This window comes from Hypanus sabinus, chromosome 10 (assembly GCF_030144855.1).
Source record: "Hypanus sabinus isolate sHypSab1 chromosome 10, sHypSab1.hap1, whole genome shotgun sequence".
Classification (NCBI taxonomy): domain Eukaryota; kingdom Metazoa; phylum Chordata; class Chondrichthyes; order Myliobatiformes; family Dasyatidae; genus Hypanus; species Hypanus sabinus.
In genome coordinates this window covers 145,444,027-145,467,847 of record NC_082715.1, presented here as the reverse complement: position 1 = coordinate 145,467,847, position 23,821 = coordinate 145,444,027, and the positions used below count along the sequence as shown (strand labels likewise).

Here is a 23,821-nt window from a genome sequence, read left to right as displayed (position 1 = left end):
ATATTTGGCATTTTGGAAGTGATTCCAGACATCTGAAGTCTTCCAGCTTCAAAAACCAGCCATCCATCTTAGTGAGAACACCATTAAACTGAATGTGTAGCTACCTGGTCAAACTATCATCATTGTAAACTCTGGAGACCACAGTCTCTCTCCAAATGCCCTTACCAGTCTGGAGTCTTGTTTCTCATTTTGAAATAGCAGCCATTGCTTACACGAGGGAGTGACTGAAAAATGAAAATGTTTTCATGACATTATCAGAGCGACCATAGCAATTTCCAAGTTGCACTCACACTTCTGTACTTGGAGTGATGATGCTTATGATTATCTGGCCAGCTTTCCATTCTTTGAACTTTTGCTCACTCAAAATATCCTTGCCCCCCCCCACCCAACCCTCTTCCCCATCACGCCCAAGCATGCCGATCTATGCAGGATCCAAGATCCAGCAGCCTGTTTGGAGAATGAAATGGATTGTGGCATGATTATTGTAAATGGGTAGTTAACAGTAGGTACAGACACGGTGAGACAATCTGAATCAGGTTTATTATCACTGGCACGTGTCATGAAATTTGTTAACTTAGCAGCAGCAGTTCAATGCAATACATGATATAGAAGACTGTTGTAAATGGGCAGTTAATGGTAGGTCAGACATGGTGAGACAAATGACTTCTTTCTGTGCTATGATTCAAAGAACACCTCGTTTTTAATTTTCTCACTCTAGAACTGAAATTCCTCCATGACTTACTGACTCCACTTCCCGGAATCCCAGTCTTCTGTGAGCTTTACATTCTGCCAATTCCACCTTCTTCATCAGCACCAAGTTTTTGTTGCTTTACCATTGGCAGCTGTAGTTTTGGCCTCCTCGACCACAGCCTCTGTTTTATCTTTCCAAACCTTCCAGCCTATCTTTATCCACTAAAATCCTGCTTGACACCCATCCCAACACCATGTCCAACCTTTCGAAGATCAATTTTAATGCTTCCCCACCGGCTTGGGGTCACCCTAAGTTTCATTCTACACCAGCAACGGCCCTGTGCTGGTAGTGTTTGTGCATATCATTTGATGTAGAGCACCAGTGGTGAGATCTGGTCAGCATCACTGTGGAGTTTGCTATATGAGAAATTGCAGACAACTGCCCGTGGCCCATATTTAGAGCCCGCTGATCAACTGGCAGTGACATTACACAGCCGACACAACACTGGTGTGTCAAAGACACAAGTATGTGCGGAAGAAAAATGGTTCAACTTGAGATGCTGGCTTCAACACCGAAATGAAGATCTGCACAAGGTTAAGCTTAATCCATGTTTACTTTAGCCACTTGTTGGATTATGGTGTAGGTTTGTTATTTTCCTTGTACTCCGCTTGTAGGTTTTCTTTCCTGTACTTGCTTGTATTTTGATATAATCACCTATATAAGATGTAATTATTCAATGAATTTTCCAGCAGTTATGGTACATCTGCTTCTATATTTTTCTAGAAACTTCATTTTCTGTAACAGGGGTTACACCACCTGAATCTGGCTCTTTTATAGGTTAATTGTTATCATTAGAGTTCTGTTATCTTTGGCCTGGATATGGGATAGCCACAACTGCTTTTTATTCTTTGTTGCACTGTGAACACTCACACTCTGAGTAAATATAAGACAGAGGCATAAATGCTTTGATATTGTGAGAGTCAATGGATGTACAATTAGTGAAAAGAAGAAGCACTGCCAGATCTTACTGAATGGCAAGCTGTAACGAGGGGCTGAATTGTCTTCTATTCCTTATGTTATTCTTTTTGGGGGATGCACACCCGAATATTCTGCTACTTCCTTTGTTGCCACAGTGCTCTCATGTCTCATTTCTAGACACCTCATATCTAGAAATACATCACACATACATTCACAACACTTCACATACACTCAATCTCCTCAACTACTTTCAATTTCCTGGCCCTGATCACCTCATTTTCACCATGAATGTCCAGTCCCTTTGCAGTTCTATTCCCCATCAAGAAGGCCTTAAAGCTCTCTGCTTCTTTTTGGACAACAGACTCAACCAGTTCCCCTCTATCACCACCCTCCTCTGTCTGGCAGAAGTGACCCTCACACTCAGCAATTTCTCTTAGGGTTCCTCCTACTTTCTCCAGACTGAAGGAGTAGCCATGGGCACCAGCATATACCACAGCTATACGTGGAACAGTCCATGTTGCATGCCTTCCCTTCCCTGGGTAATGCTTCCCAACTCTTCCTGCACTACACTGGTGACTGCATTGGTGCTGCTTCATGCATTTATGTTGAGCTCATCAATTTCATTAACTTTGTCTCCAACTTCCGCCCTGTCCTTAAATTCACCTGGTCTATTTCTGACACCTCTCTCCCCTTTCTCAGTCTCTGCCTCCATCTCTGGAGACAAAGTGTCAACCAATATATTTTATAAACCTACTGCCTCTCACTGCAATCTGACTATACTGCTTCCCACTTTGTTTTCTGTAAAAATGCTATTCCCTTTTCTAAGTTCCATAATCTTTGCCACATTTGTTCTCTGAATGAGGCTTTCCTTCCCAGGACATCAGAGATATCCTACTTCTTCAATCTTCAAAGAATGGGGGTTCCCCTCTTCCACCATTGATGCTGCCCTCACCTGCATCTCATCTATTTCCTAAACAGCTGCCTTCACCCCAACTTCCTGATGCCTTAGCAGGGATAGAGTTCCCCTTGTCCTCATCTACCTCTGCATGGGCCTTTGCATCCAGTTCCTCATTCTCCATGTTCAACAGGATTCTGCCATGAAACATATCTTACCTCCCTCCTTCCACTCTTTGCTTTCCACAGGAATTCCACTCTCTGCTTTCCCTCTGAGATTCCCTTGTCCATTCATCCTTTCCCAATCTTAAGACTATAAGAAATAGGAACAGAATTGGTGAGACCCAATGTAGAAGGGTGCAATGCTTTGTTGAACATCTTCACTCCATCTGCAAAAACTAGGATCTCCTGGTAGCCAACCAATTCTCATTCCAATTCTCATACCCATCCTCTACCACCATGATGAGAACACTCTCAGGATGAAGGAGCAAAACCTCATATTCCGTCTGAGTAGCTTCCAACCCAGTAGCATGAACATTGATTTCTCCAACTTCTGGTAATTTTTCTCCCATTCTATTACCTCTTCTTCATTTATCCAGTCTGCCTCTACCCCATTACCTCTTCTCTTCTCCTCAACTGCCTATCACCTTCCATTGGTGCCCTGCCTCTTTCCCTTTCTCCCATGGTCCAATTTCCTCTCCTATCAGATTTCTTTTCCTTTTCCACCTATCACCTCCCTTCTTCACACTTACCTCACACACTCACCCAGCCTTACCTATCACCTATCCTTCCCCTCCCCAGCTTCTTATTCTGGCTTCTTCCCCCTTCCTTTCCAGCATTGATAAAGGGTCTTGGCCCAAAATGTCGACTGTTTATTCATTTCTATAGATGCTGCCTGACCTGCTGAGTTCCTCCAGCATTTTGTGTGTGTTGCTCTGGATTTCCAGGATCTGCAGAATCTCTTGTGTTTATAAAATGTATTCCTTTCTTTCAGTGCCCCCCAAAAAGATATAAGTCCATAAGACCTGGGAGCAGAATTAAGCCATTTGATCCATCAAATCTGCTTTGGCATTTGATAATGTCTGATTTATTATCCCTCTTAGCCCCATTCTCCTGCATTTTCCCCATAAATTTTGATGCCCTTACTAATCAAGAACCTATCAGCCTCTGCTTTAGATATCCTCAATAACTTGGAATCCTTTAGCAGCTCATTTAAACGGAAGAAGTTGATGGAAATGTTATTTTTCTCTCCCAGAACTGTGGCAACATCTATGTGTAAATGAACGGAACTGGGGGTGAAAGAGTTAATATGTTTGCCCGCAGAGGCTGCACAGTACTTTTGAGAAGCTGCTGCTGATTGGGTTAATCCCACAGTGCCAGGCTGAAGTGGATGAATGAGTTAATTCCCCCGCTGGAAAGGATTGTCCCAAAATTTACTGCAATTGGGAGGGATTGTGAGGGGAGTAGAGGCAAACTCACGGGCAATTATTTGATTCAAATTCCGTTAGTTTTCAGCTGAAGTGACTTCTGTGAATAATATTTCCTGCCATTGAGATCAAGTTGTGATTGTTGGGAGTCATTCTTTTTCCTGAGTTTTCTGATTAATGAGAGAGACTTAAAATAAGTATTGGATACCACATCCCGTCAGAATCCCACATTTCAGAACCCTTGGATCTCAGATTTAAGGAAATCTGTGTGGACGAGGTCTGTGGCTGTCACCCCACCCCCGCTCCCGATGAATGCATAAAGCAGGAAATTCCAGGTCTCTTTTCCTTAGTCCAGCCTTTTCCTTGTACCGTTCATTTGCGATTAGCACAGGAGAGCTTCACCAGAGACTGCTGGTGGGGTGGGGGTGGGGGGTGAAGTGGGAGGTCACCCTGCAGGTCAGGAGAGATCTAATATCTGGCATGGATACCATCATCATCCAGAAGCGACTGGTGGAACGACTCCTCTCTCCCCGGAGCGGATCTGAAAGGTGTCAGCGTACACGGCTGAAGGTACAGTGAAATTTGGGACAGTTTACAGCACAGGAGCAGAAGGTGTTCACCGTGCAGTGGAACTTGGCAGGAGAAAGGTGTTGGGGGGTGGGGGAGGCTTCACTTTGCTTTCAGTGTGACTCATTGGGAATTAAGGCACAGTTGCTTCAGCTGAACCACAGATTCTGATGACAGATACTCTGACAGAACATGACGTTCAGTAACCCTTTGAATACATTCAGTGACACTGGGTGTTACGGAGATCCCTTAGATCAGTGGCACTGGATATAAGTAAGAGTCCCAGGGTCCATTCTGTCAGTGACGTCATTCAGGCCATGCTTTTTTCCCCGCTCCTGCCATCAGGAGGTACAGCTCAAACTATTTCTTATCTGAGTTTGGAAAAAATTAGCACTATTTTTTTTCTTATATATATATATATGAAATTTAATAAAAAGATTGAAAAAGAAAGAAAAGAAGAAAAGGAGGTACAGGAGCTTTAGGTGTAACACCACCAGGTTCAGGAACAGTTCTTACCCTCATTCTCCTGAACCAGCATGGTTAACTTCACTCACTTCAATACTGAACTAACTCCACAACCTATAGACTCACTGTCAATATCTCTACAACTCATGAACTCAGTATTATTTATTATTTAATATCAGTGTTAAGTTTATTTTTGTATTTTCACAGATTGTCTTCTTTTGCACGTTGGAGGTTTGCTAGTCTTTGTCGAACTTTCTCATTGATTCTGTTGTATTTCATTGTTTTACTATAAATGGCTGCAAAGAAAATGGGTCTCAGGGTGGGATATTATGACATATGCAATAATAAATTTAATTTGAACACTGAACTGGGTGGGTGTTACTGAGGAACCTGGGGTTCCTCAAGTCAGTGAGACTGGGTGTTCACACTGAGGACCCCTGGAGACCCTTCAGGGTGGTCTAACTGAGAGATTGCTCTGATCAGATCTGTGACTATTGATGACCTGTAACTGTTGAGTACTTGTTGAGTGTTTGTGTCAGATGCTGTTACCTAAAGTTTTCTTCAGTTATACCATTCAGGACGCACTACAATGTTTCTGTTTCGCAAAAATTCTTTCCTCTCCCACTAGTTGCTCATCCACAAGCTGAGCTCATTGTGTTCAGGGCACAGTTATAAAAGTGAGAAGTTGCAGAACCCTGTGAAAAGTTTGACATTCCTTTGCAGTTTGTCTTCTGCTCTGCATCAGCCTTATTCATAATATTGAACTTGTGTGTGGAGTCACTTGTGAGCTGTGTCTGACCAGTGCCATGGTGTCAAAGAATGTAGGTGGGAAGGTACTGAACCAAGGGGGGACAAAATGGAGTTGAGACTTGTGGTCATGAGTTCAGAGAGGCAGGAGCAGGCAGAAACAATGAGCCTACCCAGTGGATCTTGAGAAGGAGCGAGAAAAACGGCCTGTATGGGATGAAGGAATAATGATGTTGGTGGCAGTGGATGGGACATCTCCAGAGTTGATGGTGTGGGACACAGTGGGGCGATGGTCCTGAGTGGGATCATTTTCAAGCGTTAAGTAAGAGGAGGTGTCTGAGAGTTGCTGCCTGGCTTTGGCAAGTGTCGCCCTGCAACAATAGCCTTGGAATTCCCTCATTTCATCTGTATAGTACTTTGAACCTCTATTTCCTCAAGGCATTCATTCCACAAAGGTGCAGGTAGTACAGCTGCTGCTTAGTCAGCTTCGGTAACCTGAATTCAGTCTTGACCTGAGTGTTGGATGTGTGGAGTTTGCATGCTGCCCTGAACACATGGGTTTCCCCCCAATATCCCAAGAAATCTATTTCAATGGGTTAAATTGGCCCTGGTGTAGGTGAGGGGTAGATCTTGGGGTGGTTGGTGAGGTGTGGAACTTGTGGCATCTGAACGCACAGAAGGCAGAGTGTGCAGGGAGGCTCGTGTGGATGAAGCCAAGGTCACTGGCTGCAAATCTTGGCAGAGTGCAGCTTGCTCTGTCACTTAGCTCCTCCCCTGATTTTGGTTCCAGGAATATTCCAGAATGTCCATTTTTTTTTGTAGTTATTTCTTCTGGTATGGAATGCACCAGATGGGAGTCGTTCAACAGCAACTTTTAAAAGCCAATTGAATATGTGTTCCAGAAGAGGAATTCTGCAGGTCCCTGAGATTTGAGTGGTGATGTTGTTTAACCAACACTTCTAAACAGATGCCATTGACACACAAGGCAAATTTCTCCTTGTGAAGTCTGTCCTATTTTATTTGAGGGGTAACAAAAAATGTGAGTACTGCTAAGGCTCTTTTTGTACCCTAACCCCCCATCCCACCACATTGTTCCATGCTGGGAGACACTCAACACAAATGGTCTGGAAAGTAATCACTGTATGTGCAGGCAGGGATTGGCTCCTCTTGTGTGTATATAAATGGTATTGTTTGGAGAATTTTGAGGTAGTGCCCTTGGCTGACCTCATGAATATGCGGATTTGTGAATAGCAAGACAATAGATAATGTCGACTGTGAGTCTTGTACTATGGTGGCTTCATAAATCGGGGCATTGAGTTCAGGTGTTGGGATGTTGAAGTTGTGTGAGACTTTGGTGAGGCCAGATTTGGAGTATTGTGTGCAGTTCTGGTCACCTACCTACAGGATGGTGGGGTGGAGATACATCTCTACCAAAGGAGGTGTAAGGCACTCCTTCCCTCCATTAGCCTGCAGGTCACCCATGGGCAAGGTGTAACATCTGTTTAGCCCCCAGATCAGGGTCATGTGGAGCCATGGGAGCAGGTGGTGGATGGTTGATTGAACGTCTGGTGCATATCACAAGTCCTGGTTATGTGACCACTGACACCAGGCAGAAAATCTTTGCAGAGTATTGATAATTGCTGGGGTCACCCGTCTCGTAAAGGTACTGCTCAGAAGAAGGCAATGGCAAACTACTTCTCTAGAAAAAATTGCCAATTACAATCATGGCCATGGACCATGATCACCCACATCATACAAAACAGCACATAATTCAGATTCAGTTTATTTGTCATTTAGAAACCACAAATGCAATGCAGTTAAATGAATATAGGAAAGATACCAATAAGAATGAAAGAGTGCAGGGAAATATATAAGGGTGTTCCTGGTTCATGAGGACCTGAGTTATTGGGAAAGGTTGAATAGGTTTGGGCGTGGGAGGCTGAGGGGAAATCTTATAGTGCTATACAAAATTAATGGTATAGATAGGGTGACTACTTGCAGGTTTTTTTCCTCTCAGGTTGGGTGAGACTAGAGGTAGAGGTCATAGGTTTAGGGTGAAAGGTGAAATACATATTTCAGGGGGAATCTGAGGGCAAACTTCTTCACTCAAAGAGTGCTGCGAGTGTGGAACAATTTGCTGGCAGGAGTGATAGATGCAAGTTCAATTGTAATGTTGAAGAGAAGCTCAGCTAGGTGCTTAGATAAGAGGGGTTTGGAGAGCTGTGGTCTGTTGCAAATAGATGGGACTAGGCAAAAGACCAGGTCAGCACAGGCTAGGTGGGCTGAAAGGCCTTTTCCATGCTGTAGTACTTGATGACTCTATGACTGTAACCTGTGGGGATTGTACACTGAATATTCACTTAAACTGCAATGACAATTAAGCTGGTTGTGGTTCTTCACAAACCTGTGAGGTTGCTGAGGAGGTTAATGGGATCTTTCACGTTATTATCTTTAAAACACACTTTAAAGCACATCACTTCAGTTATGCCTGTGACCTTTATTTGAATAATGGCAGACATTACCTCCCTTTTGCACTCAGCAAGATCACATAAACAGCACATCGTTTCAAATTCTATGCAGGATACAGTGATCTCTCAGCCTAAGGGGCCAATGGCTGTGCTTATGGCTCCCCGTATCTGTGTGTTCTGATGCACCTTGCTCCCTTGTGTGGCCATCAGATACTCCCTAAAAGTGGTTGGTGAATTCAACTCCCCCATCAGTGCCAAGTCCCACATTCAAGAGAAACAGGTCTCTGATTCAAGCTATTTATCTTGAATTTATTGGTGGCTATCAAATAGTTAAGCCTTTAGTTGAGGATGCCACCACAGGGCAAAAGTTACTTTCTATGCTTACGTATAGAAAACCTCTTCAGAAAAGTCACCAATCAGCTTTCTCTTTTTCCAGTTCTGGGGAGTAATCCTTCCAAATTTATTTGGGAAAATTATCTGGAAAGTTTGTACTTGCTTTAAAAGTGATCCATATATATGTATATTGCTGGGAGTGAGGTTCCCTGACTTAGTAATTCCACTGGTGGAGGGATTTTTACCTCATGGGTGTTTCTGTACCAAGTTTTGACTTGATACCTTTATAGTTTAATAGAACGTAATGCCAAGTACTAACATGGCTTCAAATCCAAGCACATACTTTTGTAAGTAGGTATGTTTTCAGGAGGTAACATTGAAATGGTTTGAAGATAACCAAGGATTAGCTATTAGCTACTGTAGGGGGTCTGACTCAGTACTCTAAGTAACTCCAAGCTGCTTGGCCACAGCTAGATGAAGAAAATACACCATGGGTCATAGTTCATGGTATTATCAAAAATAAACTTCTCCAATACTTCATGGGTTATGGATTGATTTATTTCATGTTAGACATACTTTAGACTCTTTTCCCTTCAAACCAGGATCGAAGTTCAAAGAAATTTTTTTATCAAAGTATGTATACATTACCCTTGAGATTCATTTCCTTGCAGGCATACACAGGAAAAAAATACAACATACGTAACGTACTTCAACCTCACGCACCCCCCCCATGCACACGCAGCAATGAAAGCATCAACCCTCCCCCTCCCTTTCCCCCCACCTGCCTCAGCAAAAGTGTCAGTCCATCAGCACCTGCCATGTAAGCAACAGCAAAGCCCGCAAAGAGACCATGATCTTTCAAAAAATTCACTGTCGACCCCAACACTTCAACATCCCACAGGTTGTCTCAGTCGCTAACGAGGGAGAGAGAGGTTTCACTCCTGCCACAGTGACAGGGGCGGCCAAGAGCTCACTGATTCGATATTACAGTCTGCAGCGTTTCCTATTTTGATAGCAGTGTATACTGCTGACTCGATGTTCCAACCTTCCACAATGCCTCAAGTAGTGACAGCTACAAGAAATCAGGTTGTACACAGGGCCACACCACAAAGGTGCACGTCTTTCAGGCTGCTCCTGAAGAAAATTGAAAACACTAGACTGCACAGCTAGCTCCAGACAGGATACTCTCCACTGTGCATCTACAGAAGTTTGTCAAAGTTTTTGGTGACATGCTGAATCTATGCAAACTTCTAAGAAAGTAGAAGTGCATGGATGGCTTACTTGTGATGACACTAGCTGGTCCCAGGAGAAGTGGTTGAATATGTTGTCCCTAAGGAATTTAAAGCTACTGAAGCTCTTCATCTCTATTTCCTGAATGAGGACTGGCTCATGGACCTCCAGCTTTTTCCTCCTGTCATCAATAATCATCTCTTTGGTTTTGGTGATGTTGTGAGAGGTTGCTGTTGTTGAAGCACCCAACCGGGTTTTCACTTTCCCTCTTTGGAGGCTCATTTGTAATAACCTTTGATTTGGCCAACAAAAGTGGCATCATGAGAAATTTAAATATAGTTTCAGCTGTCCCTGGCCACACAATCATAAGTATAAAGAGAGTATAGCAGGGACTAAGCACACAGCCCTGCAGTACAGCTATGTGATAGTGAGTGAGGAGGAGATTTTTCCAATTGAAATTCACTGGGATCCACTAGCGAGGAAATTGAGGATCCAGTTGCACATGGAGAATTTGAGGCCTAGGTCTTGGAGCTTATTGATTAGCTTTGAGGGGATGATAGTGTTGAATGCTGAGCTATAGTCAATGAAGAGCGTTCTTACATTGGCATCATCACCGCCCAGCTGTTCCAGAGCTAAATGAAGTGCCAATTAAATGGCATCTGCGGCTGAGCTGTTGTGATGGTAGGCAAATTCAGGTCACTCTTCAGGCAGGAGTTGATGCGCTTCATAACCAATCTCTCAAAACTCTTCATCATGGTGGATAAGAGAAAGAATGGAGAGAGAATGGAAAGGAGGTAGGGATGAGGAACCCACATTTTATGGGGTTGCTCTATTTAATGAGCAGTTAACTGCTCCATTCTCACAAAATGCTTCTTTTCCTTAATGATTTTGCTATCTGCAAACCTACTGCCATACCTACACAACCATCGAAGTATATGTGCCGGAAAAGTCCTAAATGGAATAACTCAAGAACAGGGGTCACCCAATGGACACTATGACTAGGACTCTGTAGCCAATGGTAAGCACTGATGTTTAGCTGCTAGTAATTTCAAAACACTGGCTACACCATGATCCTCCCTGTGGGAACCTGCGGGAACTGTTGATGAGGAACACATGGGAAAAGAAGTTCACCCAGAACAAAACCCACACAGACTGTGAAACTTATTTTGCAGGCTTATTAGGCTTTAGTACATTCTTGTCTGTTGCAGTATCAGAGGTGAAGTCTTATGTGCATGATATTGAACTGCAGGAAATTCTGATGATTCCTTGACCCAATGCAGAAAATAATAGCAAGATTGACAGACTCCCCCCCCCCCATTGTTCTTCCTTCAACAGAAAGAAGAATAAACATCTGTCATTTGCATGATGTTTGTGAGTTAGTGGCGTGTAAGAGGGCCAAATAACAACAGTGCACCATAACAACATGGCCTATCTAACCACGGTGACAATGCCTCAAAGTAATCTGTAGTGTATTAGGTGCTCTGGGGCATTTTATGTTCTCTTCCGCCCTATCTGAATTTGCACATGTTGGTTCCACTGTTCTCAACATCTATCACTTACAGCAGAAGAACTGTGGGAAGGAAGTTCTGGTGTTCTCTGCTGTGGTCATCATTATGTTGATAATTCACTTATCTGTCATTCCCACTTATCAGGCTGCCTCTTGATGTCTTGTCATTTCAGCTGGTTAATGAGCCGTGCTACCCATCACTGGCCTAATGACTGAGCATATGTAGGATTGCATATACTTCATAACATATCCCATAAACAATGAGACCAATACAATACTCTGCCTTGAAAATACATCACTATTCCTTTACTGTCCTTGATTCTACACCCTGGAACTCCCTCACCAAAAATATTGTGAGTGTATCTTCACCAAAACGGTTGAGAAGGTTTCATGAAGATCAGGCAATAAGTATTGGCTTTTGTTGGTAACTGTTCATAAAATAAAAATGATCGAAGTTAAGGTGAATACAACCTATCCTGGACTTCCATCCTCTTTCAGGTTGACTCTCCCTTCTGCAACTGTTTGAAATACTATCTCTCTTTTTTCCTTCACACAGCTGCCGGCTGACCTGTTGAGTGTTTCCTCAATTCTCTGCTTCCATCTCCTCAGTGACTACTCCATCACTAGCTTCCCTACAATCCATTCATTGCCTTCCCAACACCCACTAATTCTTTCCTGACTGCCTGATTATCTTGTCTCACTCAGGATATCTTTACTGCCATAAATACTGTCATCCTGCCAGTTCTACTGCTAGAATCCTCAGTGCTCCCCAATCCTTCCTAACCCAATCTTTCCCCAACTCTCAGACGTCCTCTATGTTCCTTGGTCCTTTCGACCTTCATCCCCTACTGCTCTCTAATCTGGAAGGCATTCTGTAACCCCACCCTCTCTATATATCCCCATTCCTCTCAGCTCTCTAAATCCTCTCCCAATCTTCTCTCCAATTCCAGCATCCTGTTTGGCCAATACCCTGCCCTCCCCAATCACCTCCCTCTGTCCCAGCCTGAAGCCCAACTGCAGGAGTTTGCATGAAGTGTTTAACTAAGAAGACAACAAACTGCAATAAAAAAGAAATAATAATAATAATAATCATAAATAAATAAATGAGCAAAAAATAACAAGAACATGAGATGAAGTGTCCTTGAAAGTGAGTCCATAGGTTGTGGGAACAGTTTAGTGATGGGGCGTGTGAAGTTATCCCTACTGATTCAAAAACCTGGTGGTTGAGGGGGAATAACTGTTTCTGAACCTGATAGTGTAGGTCCTGAGGCTCCCTTACCTCCTTCCTGATAGCAGCAGTGAGAAGAGAGCACGGCCTGGGTGGTGGGAGTCCTTGAAGTTGGGTGCTGCTTTCCGAATCTTCACGACCTTCTATGCAGAGGTGCTGGCATGTTTTCTTCATAGTGGAACTTACATCCTTGACCTAAGACAGATCCTCTGAAATAACACCAATGAAGTTAAAGTTGCTGACCCTTCCCACCACTGATCTGATGAGAACTGGTTCATGGACCTCTGGTGTCTTCCTCCTGAAGCCAGTAATCAGTCAGTGGAACCACTCAGTCAGAGTTTCAGTCTCCCTCCTTTAGCTGATTCATCACCACCTTTGATTCAGCCAATAGTGGAATTGTCAACAAACATAAATATGGTATTGGAGCTGTGCTTAACCTCACAGTCATAAGTACAAAGCGAGTAGAGCAGGGGGCTAAGCACACGGTCTTGTGGTGCACCTGTGCTGGCTGAGATTGTTGTTGCTAATCTGAATTAATTGTGGTCTGCAAGTGGAGGAAAACGATGCCTAGGACTTGAAGCTTATTGATTAGTTTTGATGGGATGTTAGCATTGAATGCCAAGCTGTAGTCAATGAAGTGCAGCTTGAGGAATGCATCCGAATCATTCTGTTACAGTGAAAGTGAGGCGCAGGTAGACAAATAAAGTACCAGGGCCAAGACAAGATGGATTGATAGATCAAGAGTTCATCTTTGCCAAGTGAAGGAAGATTGAGAGATCAAAATTTCATCTTCAGATTCAACAAAAAGTGATGTTGTCATCTGGAATTTTCAGCTGATGAAACCAAGTTGTGACTGCAACAAAGTCACAAAAAACCCCCTCCATTTTCAGGCAGTCGTTTTATTGATTGATTGAGAAGTAGTGCTGAGTTGGCCCCTCCGGCCCTGCAAGCCATGGCAAATCAGCAATGCCCCAGCTTAATGCTAGCCTCATCAGGGACAAGTTATAATGATTCTACCTGCCTGGTATGTCTTTGGGCTGTGGGAGGAAACCAGAGCACCCAGAGGAAACCCTTGTGGTCACAGGGAGAACGTACAAACTCCTTACAGGCAGCAGCGGGAATTGAACCCAGGTCACCTGTATTGTACAGCATTGTGCTAACCACTATGCTACCATGCTGCCCACTTTATGCACCTCATGCAAGGAGAATATGTGTTGGGATCTCCAGTCTACTATTCATAAATTGTGTGCATTTCTTTGTAATGGAGTAAGCAGGTACGAGGTACTCTTCTTGGCCCTTGTTGTGTGATCCCCAGGTATTGCCTCATTTAAATCTGTGTTCTGCTTGTTTCAGGATGTGGAAAAAGAATATGTGGGATTCGCCACGCTTCCCAACCAAGTCCATCGCAAATCGGTGAAGAAAGGATTTGACTTCACATTAATGGTTGCAGGTACGAATGCCAACTGCTAACATTCTTTAAAACCCATCACACAGAATAATGATGAATAGTATAACAAGATGAAATTCTGACATGCAAAATTGCAGTGGTGATTGGTTGTATAGTGCTTTAGATTTCTCTGAGTTTGTGAAAGGCAATTCATGAATGTCATTTTTCCTTTGGTTTGTTGAAAGTGGCATATCTTTGTGAAAGGTGAGATGTTCATTGATAAGCAAAGGAAAACTGTCAAAATCCATTGTAACGTTCTCCTTCGGGTGTAACGAACGCCGAATTTAACGTCCGGATAAACCACAGCCAATGCAAACCAGATCGCAGTAAGATTAACCATTTACTGTTCACTCTTCACATTAACATATGGTGAAAACTGTTGATAAAACAATACAAGATTGATACAGTATTTGTTCCTTCCTTAATATCACATTTCAAGTATAAATACTTGCAAAGGTGACTATAACTACATTACACTAAGGTGCAGTATACAGGGAGAGTTTACCTGCTCCATTGACTACTTTAAATACACTTCCATGCAAACTATCCGCGACTCTTTAACTAACGAAAGCATAAACATTATCTACCGTCGTTACTTCTAACAGGATCGGCATTAACATCTTAGTTAATATATCGATTATCTATTAACTTACAGCGTTGCTCTCACTGTGATTTCTCATGCCTGCAAACTAACTTCTGCTCAGGTGAGCCTCGTGGAAAGCCCCCACCCTCGCGCTAATTTCAAACCGGTGTTTTCCCACAAGACGCGGCGAAACCGGATGTGACGTCATCGCATGCCGATATATTTTACATGCAATGAATATACTTTAAACACTTCTAATTCTAACTAGAAAATACTATTGAATGAATTACTAAGCGAAAATATTATAAACTAAATAACTGTCGTAAAGACAGCACATCCATTCTCTCCTGCCTGCTGCAAGGTGTGGCACATGCTTAACAATAGGCCATTAATCATTGCTGCTTGGGCAAAACATTGAGAAGCTGGTAGTTCTTCTACATTGTCAGTTTAATCAGAAATGGAAGTTGTTTGGGAGTGTGCATACTTGTGGGATGTACAAGTTGCAAAAAAGTATATATAATTGTAGAGCTATGAGGCAAATGACAAATTCTAAACATTTCAAATTGTTATTATTTTCATGGGTTTTCTAAAAAAATGTCTCACTCCTACTGTTTCCAAAATTGATTACATTTCATAGAGTCATAATTGGAAGAAGGAAGCCTTAGTCTATACTGTCTCTCTGTAGAGCACTCCAGTACATCCCATTCCCTTCAATCCATTCACTACCTGGCAGAATTTTTCTACAAGTAAGTATTTAATTTCCTTTCTAAATTGTTACGGAACTCATCTTCCATCTCAAGCAGTAGGTACCAATGATCAATATTTACTGTGTTTAAGAACGAATTCCTCATAGACTCCTATAATTTTTGCAGAAAACCTTAACTCTGTATTCCTAATCCATGTACCATTAGTTGATACAGTGCTGCTAGAATGTTTGTGAGCCCTGTAGAATTTTCTGGTTAAATATGACCTAAAACGTGATCAATTCTTCACATAAGGCCTAAAACTAGATAAAGAAAAGCCAATTAAATAAACAACACATAAAAACATTATACTTGCTCATTTATTTATTTATTGAGAAAAATGATCCAATATTACATGTATTTGTTGGAAAAACCTTGTGAACCTCTGGGTTTCACAGGAACCTTCTACAGAAGTTATTTGGAGTAATGTGTTCCATTCAGAAAGATGAGATTGGAGGTGTGGGTTGTAGAGGTGCCCAACTCAATAAAAAGGACACACAAAGTCAGGTTACTGACAGGACCTGTTCTTCTCAAGAAAGATCTGTTCATGGGCACCATGTCTCAATCAAAACAACTTTCAGACGACCTTAGAAGAATTGTAAAGCTGGGAAATGCTACAAAAGCATTTCTAAAGTTCATCAGTCCACAGTAAGAGAAATTGTCTACAAATGGAGGAAACTCAGTTCTGTTGTGACTCTCTCTAAGAGAGGGCATCGTGCAGAGATCACACCAAGAGGGCAATGTGCAATGCTGAAGGAGGTGAAAAAGAAAACAAGGGTAATAGTAAACGACCTGCAGAGATCTCCAGAGCTTGCTAAAATCTCTGTTCATGTGTCCACTATGAGAAAAACACTTCATAGAAGAACACCATGCTCTCCAAAAAAAAACAAAACCATTGCTGCATATCTCCAGTTTGCAAAAGACCACCTGGATGTTCTGCAATGTTTCTGGGACAATGTCCTGTGGACAGATGAGACAGAAGTTGAACTTTCTGGCAGAAATGCAGATTGCTATGTTTGGGGAGAAAAAGGGCACTGCACACCAACACCAAAACCTCATCCCACCTGTGAAGCATGGTGGAAGGAGCATCATGGTTTGGGGCTGCTTTGCTGCCTCAGGCCTTGGACAGCTTGCAATGGTTGAGGGAACAATTAATTCAAAATTGTAGTAAGACATCTTACAGAAGAATGTCAGGGTAGCGGTCCATCACCTGAAGCTTAATAGGAATTGGATTATGCAGGAAGAGAATAATCTGAAAGACATGGGTAAGTCAACAACAGAATGGTTTAAAAAGAAGAAAATTTGTGTTTTGGAATGGCCGAGTCAGGGTCCTGATCTTAGCCCTATAGAAATGTTGTGAAAGGACTTGAAACAATCAGTTCATGTAAGGAAGCCACTTACATCCCAGAGATGAAGCAGTTTTGTCAGGAGGAATGATCTAAAGCTTCTCCAAGCTGATGGGCAGGACTGATAACAGCTATTGAATATGTTTGGTTGCAGATATTGTTCTATAAGGGAGCTACAGCAGTTACTGAAAGCAAAGGTTCACATACTTTTTCCAACAAGTACATGTAATATTGGATATTTTTTCTCAATAAATAAATGTGTTTGCTTTTCAAAGGCTTTCCCTCACCATTCTGATATGTTCCTGTTCCATATCTTTCATTTTTATACAACAAGCCTTATGTGTCATACATGGTATACACTGCATTTCCTTCATCAAAGTACTTCTTTCATCATTAAAGCCATCACTTAAGTTAATCAAAACTATCTTAGCTTTCAGAATTTATGAGGAGAAGGCCGGAGAATGGATTCGAGAGGTATAAAAATCAGCCAGACTTGATAGGCCCAATGGCCTAATTCTACTCCTATGCCTTATGGTCTTATGGTTCGAGGATTCCATCTGCTTCATAAAAACCTGGTTATATGCAATCTCAGTTCCTGCCTCTCTTAAAAGTTGTACCTTTTAGTGTGTACTACCTTTCCTCACTGTTCTTAATATCAATCAGTTGTTAATTTTATCTACCATGTAACTAAGGAAGTGAACGATGGGATCTGACAGTAAAATAATGAGTTTTGGGCAGACTGGTGCATGATTGGAAGTATAAGTTTGCCATTTGAAAGTTTTATTTATGAAATTTAGCTCTCTAAACACACATTGTCTAAATTAAGTTTTGCTTTCCCCGCAGGAGAGTCAGGGCTGGGGAAATCCACGTTGGTCAAGAGCTTGTTCCTTACAGATCTTTACAAAGACAGAAAGCTCCTCAATGCTGAAGGTAAGAACCAAAGGGGTCGACAGCAATGGTAATGCAGTTAATGGTGCTGGGGGAGTTCAGCTCAAGGAACGAGGTAGATTTTATCCTGCTATTTGGGCTAATTGCTGGGAATTGGGAACATTGTTGTAGGGGATTCAGTAGTTGTTGCCATAGTGAATGCTTTCCACTGTGAGCTGCTACTGGGTGGTAGAAGTGGTGGTGACCTGTGCTGGATGTTTGATTTGTTCCTACTCATCCCGCAATTGACAAGGTGGCCATTAAAGAGACTTGGACGTCACAAGGGCAGGAATGCTACTGGAAGTTCAGGGGTTTAAATGTTTCTAAAGGTACAGGGAGAGATTTTGTTAGTTGTGTCCTGGAAGGACTTCTGACACAATATGTAGACAGGCCAATTAGTGGAGAGACCATACTGGATCTTGTGCTAGGCAATGAGGGAATGACAATGGGTTTGAGAGGGAATAATAAATTTGCCATGGTTGAATGAGGGAGCAGAATCGATAGGCTAATTCTGCCCCATAACTTATGGAGTTAATATTAAAGGGGTAAGCAAACTCAACCAACGTCTATAATTCTCGAAAATTGTCTAATGCATAAACCAGATGGAGCTTTGGATGAGTAGGGAGATGCGATGTATTTATTATACTCAATCCTCACATTTTCCTCATCTTTACTTCACAGAGAGAATCAACCAAACAGTGGAGATTACAAAGCACACAGTAGACATTGAAGAGAAAGGTGTCAAACTAAAGCTGACAATAGTTGATACTCCTGGATTTGGAGATGCAGTGAATAACATCCAAAGGTAATCCTATGCTTTGCCATTGATGAACTTCACACAACTGTTATGGGAATATAGAATTCTGTTCCCAAGGAGCAGTTGACAGAAAATTGCAAAACTCAGATTGGTGGATTATTTTCCTTTAACTGGTACACTAAGTGCCAAATTAGGTTACGATAATGAATTTTCCAGGAATGAGTTGAATCATGCATGAAGTACAACCAGCTGACTAGCCAACATCTGTTGTTCTGTAAAGGAATAATGTCTATAGTTGGATTCAAGCCAAAAGATTTGCACGTATGGTTAAGCTTTATTGAAGGATAAATCTGGACTCACACCATATCAGTCTTTTTGGTGGTAAAATTGGGAAGCACCAACAATTGTCAATATTACCTGAGAAACTGATATTATCAGTGGCATTTCTGCCTGGGCATAGTAGAAGAACTAAAGTAACTCTCAGAGAGTGTACCTTTTGTACTCTTATCTACTCCAGTCAAAGAAAGTCATTGAAAATGGTGTTAATGTGAGTCATTTATGAACAAGATGAGCTTGGTTATGGGGAAAGGGCAGGAAAATGAGATCATCCATGGATGGAGAGTAGGGACAACTGGCTGAAGAGAAGAACAATGAGGAAGGATCTCATAGAGACAAAATTCTTAGGATATTTTTTAGATACATTAAGAGAGTCGGGATAAAAAGCAAATGTAAGAAAATGATGTGAGATAAAAGACCAACCAAGATTGTTTTGCTTTTGTTGCTGTGTTGCTTGTTGTTCTGCTGAGCATTAAGGGCATACTATGTTGGTGCTAGAATGTGTGGCAACGCCTGCGGGCTGCGGGCTGCCCCCAGCACATCCCTGCTGTGTATTGATTTTTGATGCAAGCTGCACATTTCACTATATTTTTCAATGTATGCATGGAGAATAAATCAGAATCTGAACTTTTTCCTGTTTCCACATAGATAATCAAATAATATTATTGTGTGAACATATCCCAAAAATGTCAAACTATTTTCCTTACTTGTGAGTATTGAATGCTTTCCAAGCTGCAGGGTGTGGTGATGGATTAATAGTTCTGTGAGCACCACTGAATTTTCCAATCGTACGCAGATTTACTAAACTAGGCCTCAGTGCTAAGGTCAGGATTTCAAGAAGAAGGATGTCTTGCAGCTATATTGTATATATAGAACATTTTATTTAGAATGTCCACATGGAATCAGAGCAGTGAAAGTTGCTCTGTTCTCCTGTCTGGAATACATCAACACCTCAGCCCCTCTGCCATGTGGGCAAGGAAATGAGAGCTTTCACTTGCTGAATAATAATTTAACCCTTTATTGTCTGGCAGTACTGTAAAACCTGTGGCTACTCTCAGCTGCTCATTTTATCTGTGTAATGTGATACCAACACTTACTTCACTCACTTACAGGTACCGTGTATATTGCAGTGCAAAATATGCAGTCAAAATAAGCATTTATTTAAGAAATTTTAAAATTGTTCGCATTTTATCAAGATCTGCATCTCATTGAATATATCTGTTCTTTCAAAACACACTTAAAATTAGAGTCTAAATCCAGATTCCCCAGATTGTGCCACTCAGCTACACAGAGGACAGTTTACACTGACTAATTAATCTGCCAGTCTGAATGCTGTAGCGTGTTGGGGGGTGGGGAACTGGCGCACGCAGAGAAAATCCGTGTGGTCAAAGGGTGAAGGTGCATAACTCATGCAAAGAGCACCAGAGGCCAGGATTGAACCGTAGTGTCTGGGATTGTCAGGCTGTAGCTAAACCAACTGCATCCCTCCGCTGTGACTAATGGGATGAGTGGATCCCATCTGTTCTCTTAGGTGGACGCAGAGGATCCCAGGACACTATGGTCCGAGTGCTGAAGAATGGGAATGGTGTGGATGGCTAGCATGGACAGTGGGCTGAATGGTCTGTTTCTCTGTGGGTCAATGACAGTTTCACAGAAAAGCAGACAAGTTATTGTCAGACATGTGATAAATGTTTATTAATTGATCAACAGTAGGAAATATGGTTATTATTAGTCTCCTGTTTATATTAAGAATACTTTCCACCAAATAGGCTGCTATTTAGTATAAGTGATGAGTCTAATCTTTCAACTAAAGCCATTAGAAGATACAAAGGGGCCCCAGTGTCATACAGTGAAACAACAACAGATGTTCTCCTGTTTTAGAGATGCACAACTGATAAAGCTTGAACAATAATAAAGACAAATAATACTTTAAAATGTATATTTTTATTCATAATACCAAGCACACACCACTGGTACTGACAGGGTACGGAAACCTTCAATGGTGATGCTGCAAGCATTTCTCAAAGGCCATGTTGTAGGATGTCTCAGGGACATGTACGACAATGAATTGAAATTTTGAGCCAGGCTAGACAGGTGCCAAATATTCCAATTTGTAGTTACTGTGCTAACATCGATCATAATCCGGATGCATAGTCAGATTATGATGACTGTACAGAGCACCCAACTAATTCCTGGGCCAAAGAGCTAGAGAGAGACAGGCTGAGAGGAGTATGAGTAAGATGGAGATTAGTGCATGATGTGGCTTTGGCAGGAGATGACGAGGAGTGTCATGTGGATATGATGAGCCTGCAACAAACCTCGTTGAAAGGACCTTCACTTTCTGTGCTCTGTTTCATAGGCTTCTGTGTCAGAGAGGTTGAACAATAACAAACACTGTTGAAAATGGTATCAACTGCATTGCTGCCTTGTCCCCACACTTCCAGAGGTTGTAAATCAGTCTCTAATGGATGAAGACCAAGCAAATTCAATTGCTGCTTTTGTCAAAGTCGTGAGCCCACATTCCATTTGACCTCATTCTCTTCTTTTGTGACAGCTGGAAGCCTATAGCGGACTACATTGACCAACAGTTTGAGCAGTATTTCCGAGATGAGAGTGGCCTAAACCGGAAGAACATTCAGGATAACCGTGTCCACTGCTGCCTGTATTTTATCTCTCCCTATGGACACGGGTAAGAGGGTTCAAGTTCAGTTTATTGTCATTCAACTGTACGTATGTATGCGGCCAAATGAAGCAATGTTCTTCCAGTCTAAAGTGCACAACACAGTACATATAACTCACACACACAATACATAAAATAATATTACCACTAGTAAATTAATAATCAGGTGCATTTATGATTCAAGTTGAAAAGTAAACAGTATAATACCACTGCTGCTGCATGCATGATGTGACCTGGGTGGTGGCGGGGAGTTCAGTAGTCTCATATCTTGGGGGAAGAAGCTGTTTCCCATCCTAAAGGTTCTTAACCTAATGCTACAGTACTTCTTGCTTGATGGTGGGTGTTTCAAAAAGAGTTTGTTGGACAGATGAGGGAGATCATTGACAATGCTAAGGGCCCTACATATGCAGCACTCCTGATAAATATCTCTGATGGATGAAAGAGAAACTCTGATGATCCAAATACTAATACTAATTTTGTGTGATTGTGTTCTGCTGTTCACCAAGTTTGTGGGGGGGGGGTACTGGTGTTAACAATATTGTGGGGTCATCGGAGAGGCAAATGTGAGAAGAGTGGTCTGAACTTTGAAAAGATATTGAAGTAATCAAGGAAACAATGAGTTTCTACAGTGTATTCAGAGTAGGTTCCTGCACTAGAGCCAATTGGGAAGAAAGGCATGCAAAGTTTAATCATGTGTAATAAGCAACATTACTTAACAGCCTAATATTGTGTAAACATTTACCCAATAGTTGAGTTCAGAGTTGTGTTTGCAAGAGAAAATTGTGACACAGCAACTACAACGTTAGAATTTGGGTAAGGCTGTGCTAACAATTTGTGGCAGGAAAATGTCACACCAAACTGATTGGATTTGCTGATGGGTAAAATGTATCTGTGGAGCAGACTTGATGGACTGAATATCCTATTCTGCTCTTATATCTTATGGTCTATTCAAAGGTCAAACATTGTCCAAAAAACAAATATTGAGTCTTGGAAGGAGTTTACTAGAACAAAATCTAAATTCCAAAGGTTAAAGGGGGAGGGGTGGCATTACTAGACAGGGAAAATGTCATGGCAGTGCTCAGTCAGGACAGACTGGAGAACTCATGTAGTGAGGCTTTATGGGTTGAACTGAGGAATAAGAAAGGTATGATCATGTTAATGGGGCTATATTATAGACTACACAATAGTCTGCAGGATTTAGAGGAACAAATTTGTAGAAAGATTGCTGACTGTTGTAAGAAATATAAAGTTGTGATTAGGAGGTGATTTTAACTTTCCACATATTGACTGGGACTCTCATGCTGTTAAAGGACTAGATGGGACAGAGTTTGTCATGTGTTCAGAAAAGTATCCTTAATCAGTACATAGAAGTCCAAAAGAGAGAGTATACAATACTTGATCTCTTATTAGGAATGAGACAGGGCAGATTGTGCAGAGGAACTCTCTGCACCTAGTGATCATAATGCCATTAGTTTCAATCTCGTTACAGAAAAGGAAAGGTCTAATCCTTGGGTTGAAATTCTGAATTGGAGAAAGGCCAAATTTAATGATATCAGAAAGGATCCAGCAGGTATGGATTGTGGGACAGGCTGTTTTCTGGCAAAGGTGCTTTTGGTAAGTAGGAGGCCTTCAAAGGTGAAAATTTGAGAGCACATGGCTTATATGTGCCTGTCAGAATAAGAAGTAAAGATAACAGGTTTAGGAAACCTTGGTTTTCAAGAGATATTGAGGCCCTGGTTAAGAATAAAAAAGGAGGTGCATAGCAGAGAGAAAGAAAGGAATCAGGAGGACTAAAATAAGGCATAGAAAAAGTATGCTATTATTCCTCTGGAAATAAAAATTATTCCTCTGGAAGATCAGAGTGGCAATCCATGCGTGGAGCTAAAAGAGATGGGGAAGATCTGAAATGGATTTTTTGCATCTGTATTTACTCAGGTGGCAGATACAGAGTCTATAGCAGTGCAAAGCCGCAGGGAGGTCATGGGCCCTATACAGATTACAGAGGAGGAGGTGTTTGCAGTCTTGAGGCAAATTAGGATGGATAAATCACCAGGGCCTGACAATGTGTTCCTGTGGGAGGCAAGTACATTTAAATCATCCTTTTCGACAGGTGAGGTGCCAGAGGACTGGAGAATACCTAATGTTGTTCTGCTGTTTAAGAAAGGCTCTAAGAATAAACTAGGAAAATATAGGCTGGTGAGCCTGACGTCAGTGGTGGATAAGTTACTGGAAGATATTCTAAGGAACCGGATATATGAGTATCTGGATAGATAGGGATAAATAAACTGGACTGGTCAAAGAACACTGAGGCTGTCTACAAGAAGGGTCAGAGCCGTCTCTATTTCCTGAGGAGACTGAGGTCTTTTAACATCTGCCGGACGATGCTGAGGATGTTCTACGAGTCTGTGGTGGCCAGTGCTATCATGTTTGCTGTTGTGTGCTGGGGCAGCAGGCTGAGGGTAGCAGA

At 41.9% G+C, this 23,821-nt stretch overlaps 1 protein-coding gene across 5 annotated transcripts in view; it reads left to right on the top strand.

Moving 5' to 3' along the window:
* septin5a (septin 5a) overlaps window positions 1-23,821 on the top strand; it is a 118,215-nt gene that overhangs the window by 77,774 nt on the left and 16,620 nt on the right. For 3 of the 5 annotated variants that reach the window (XM_059983181.1, XM_059983183.1, XM_059983182.1), the window contains 4 exons: window positions 13,889-13,985; window positions 17,498-17,584; window positions 18,263-18,386; window positions 21,229-21,363. In XM_059983181.1, coding sequence (XP_059839164.1) covers window positions 13,889-13,985; window positions 17,498-17,584; window positions 18,263-18,386; window positions 21,229-21,363 — 443 coding nt within the window. Of the gene's footprint in view, window positions 1-4,491; window positions 4,561-10,797; window positions 10,819-13,888; window positions 13,986-17,497; window positions 17,585-18,262; window positions 18,387-21,228; window positions 21,364-23,821 lie in introns of those variants that run through there. The other 2 variants (XM_059983180.1, XM_059983184.1) reach the window with 2 other exon arrangements.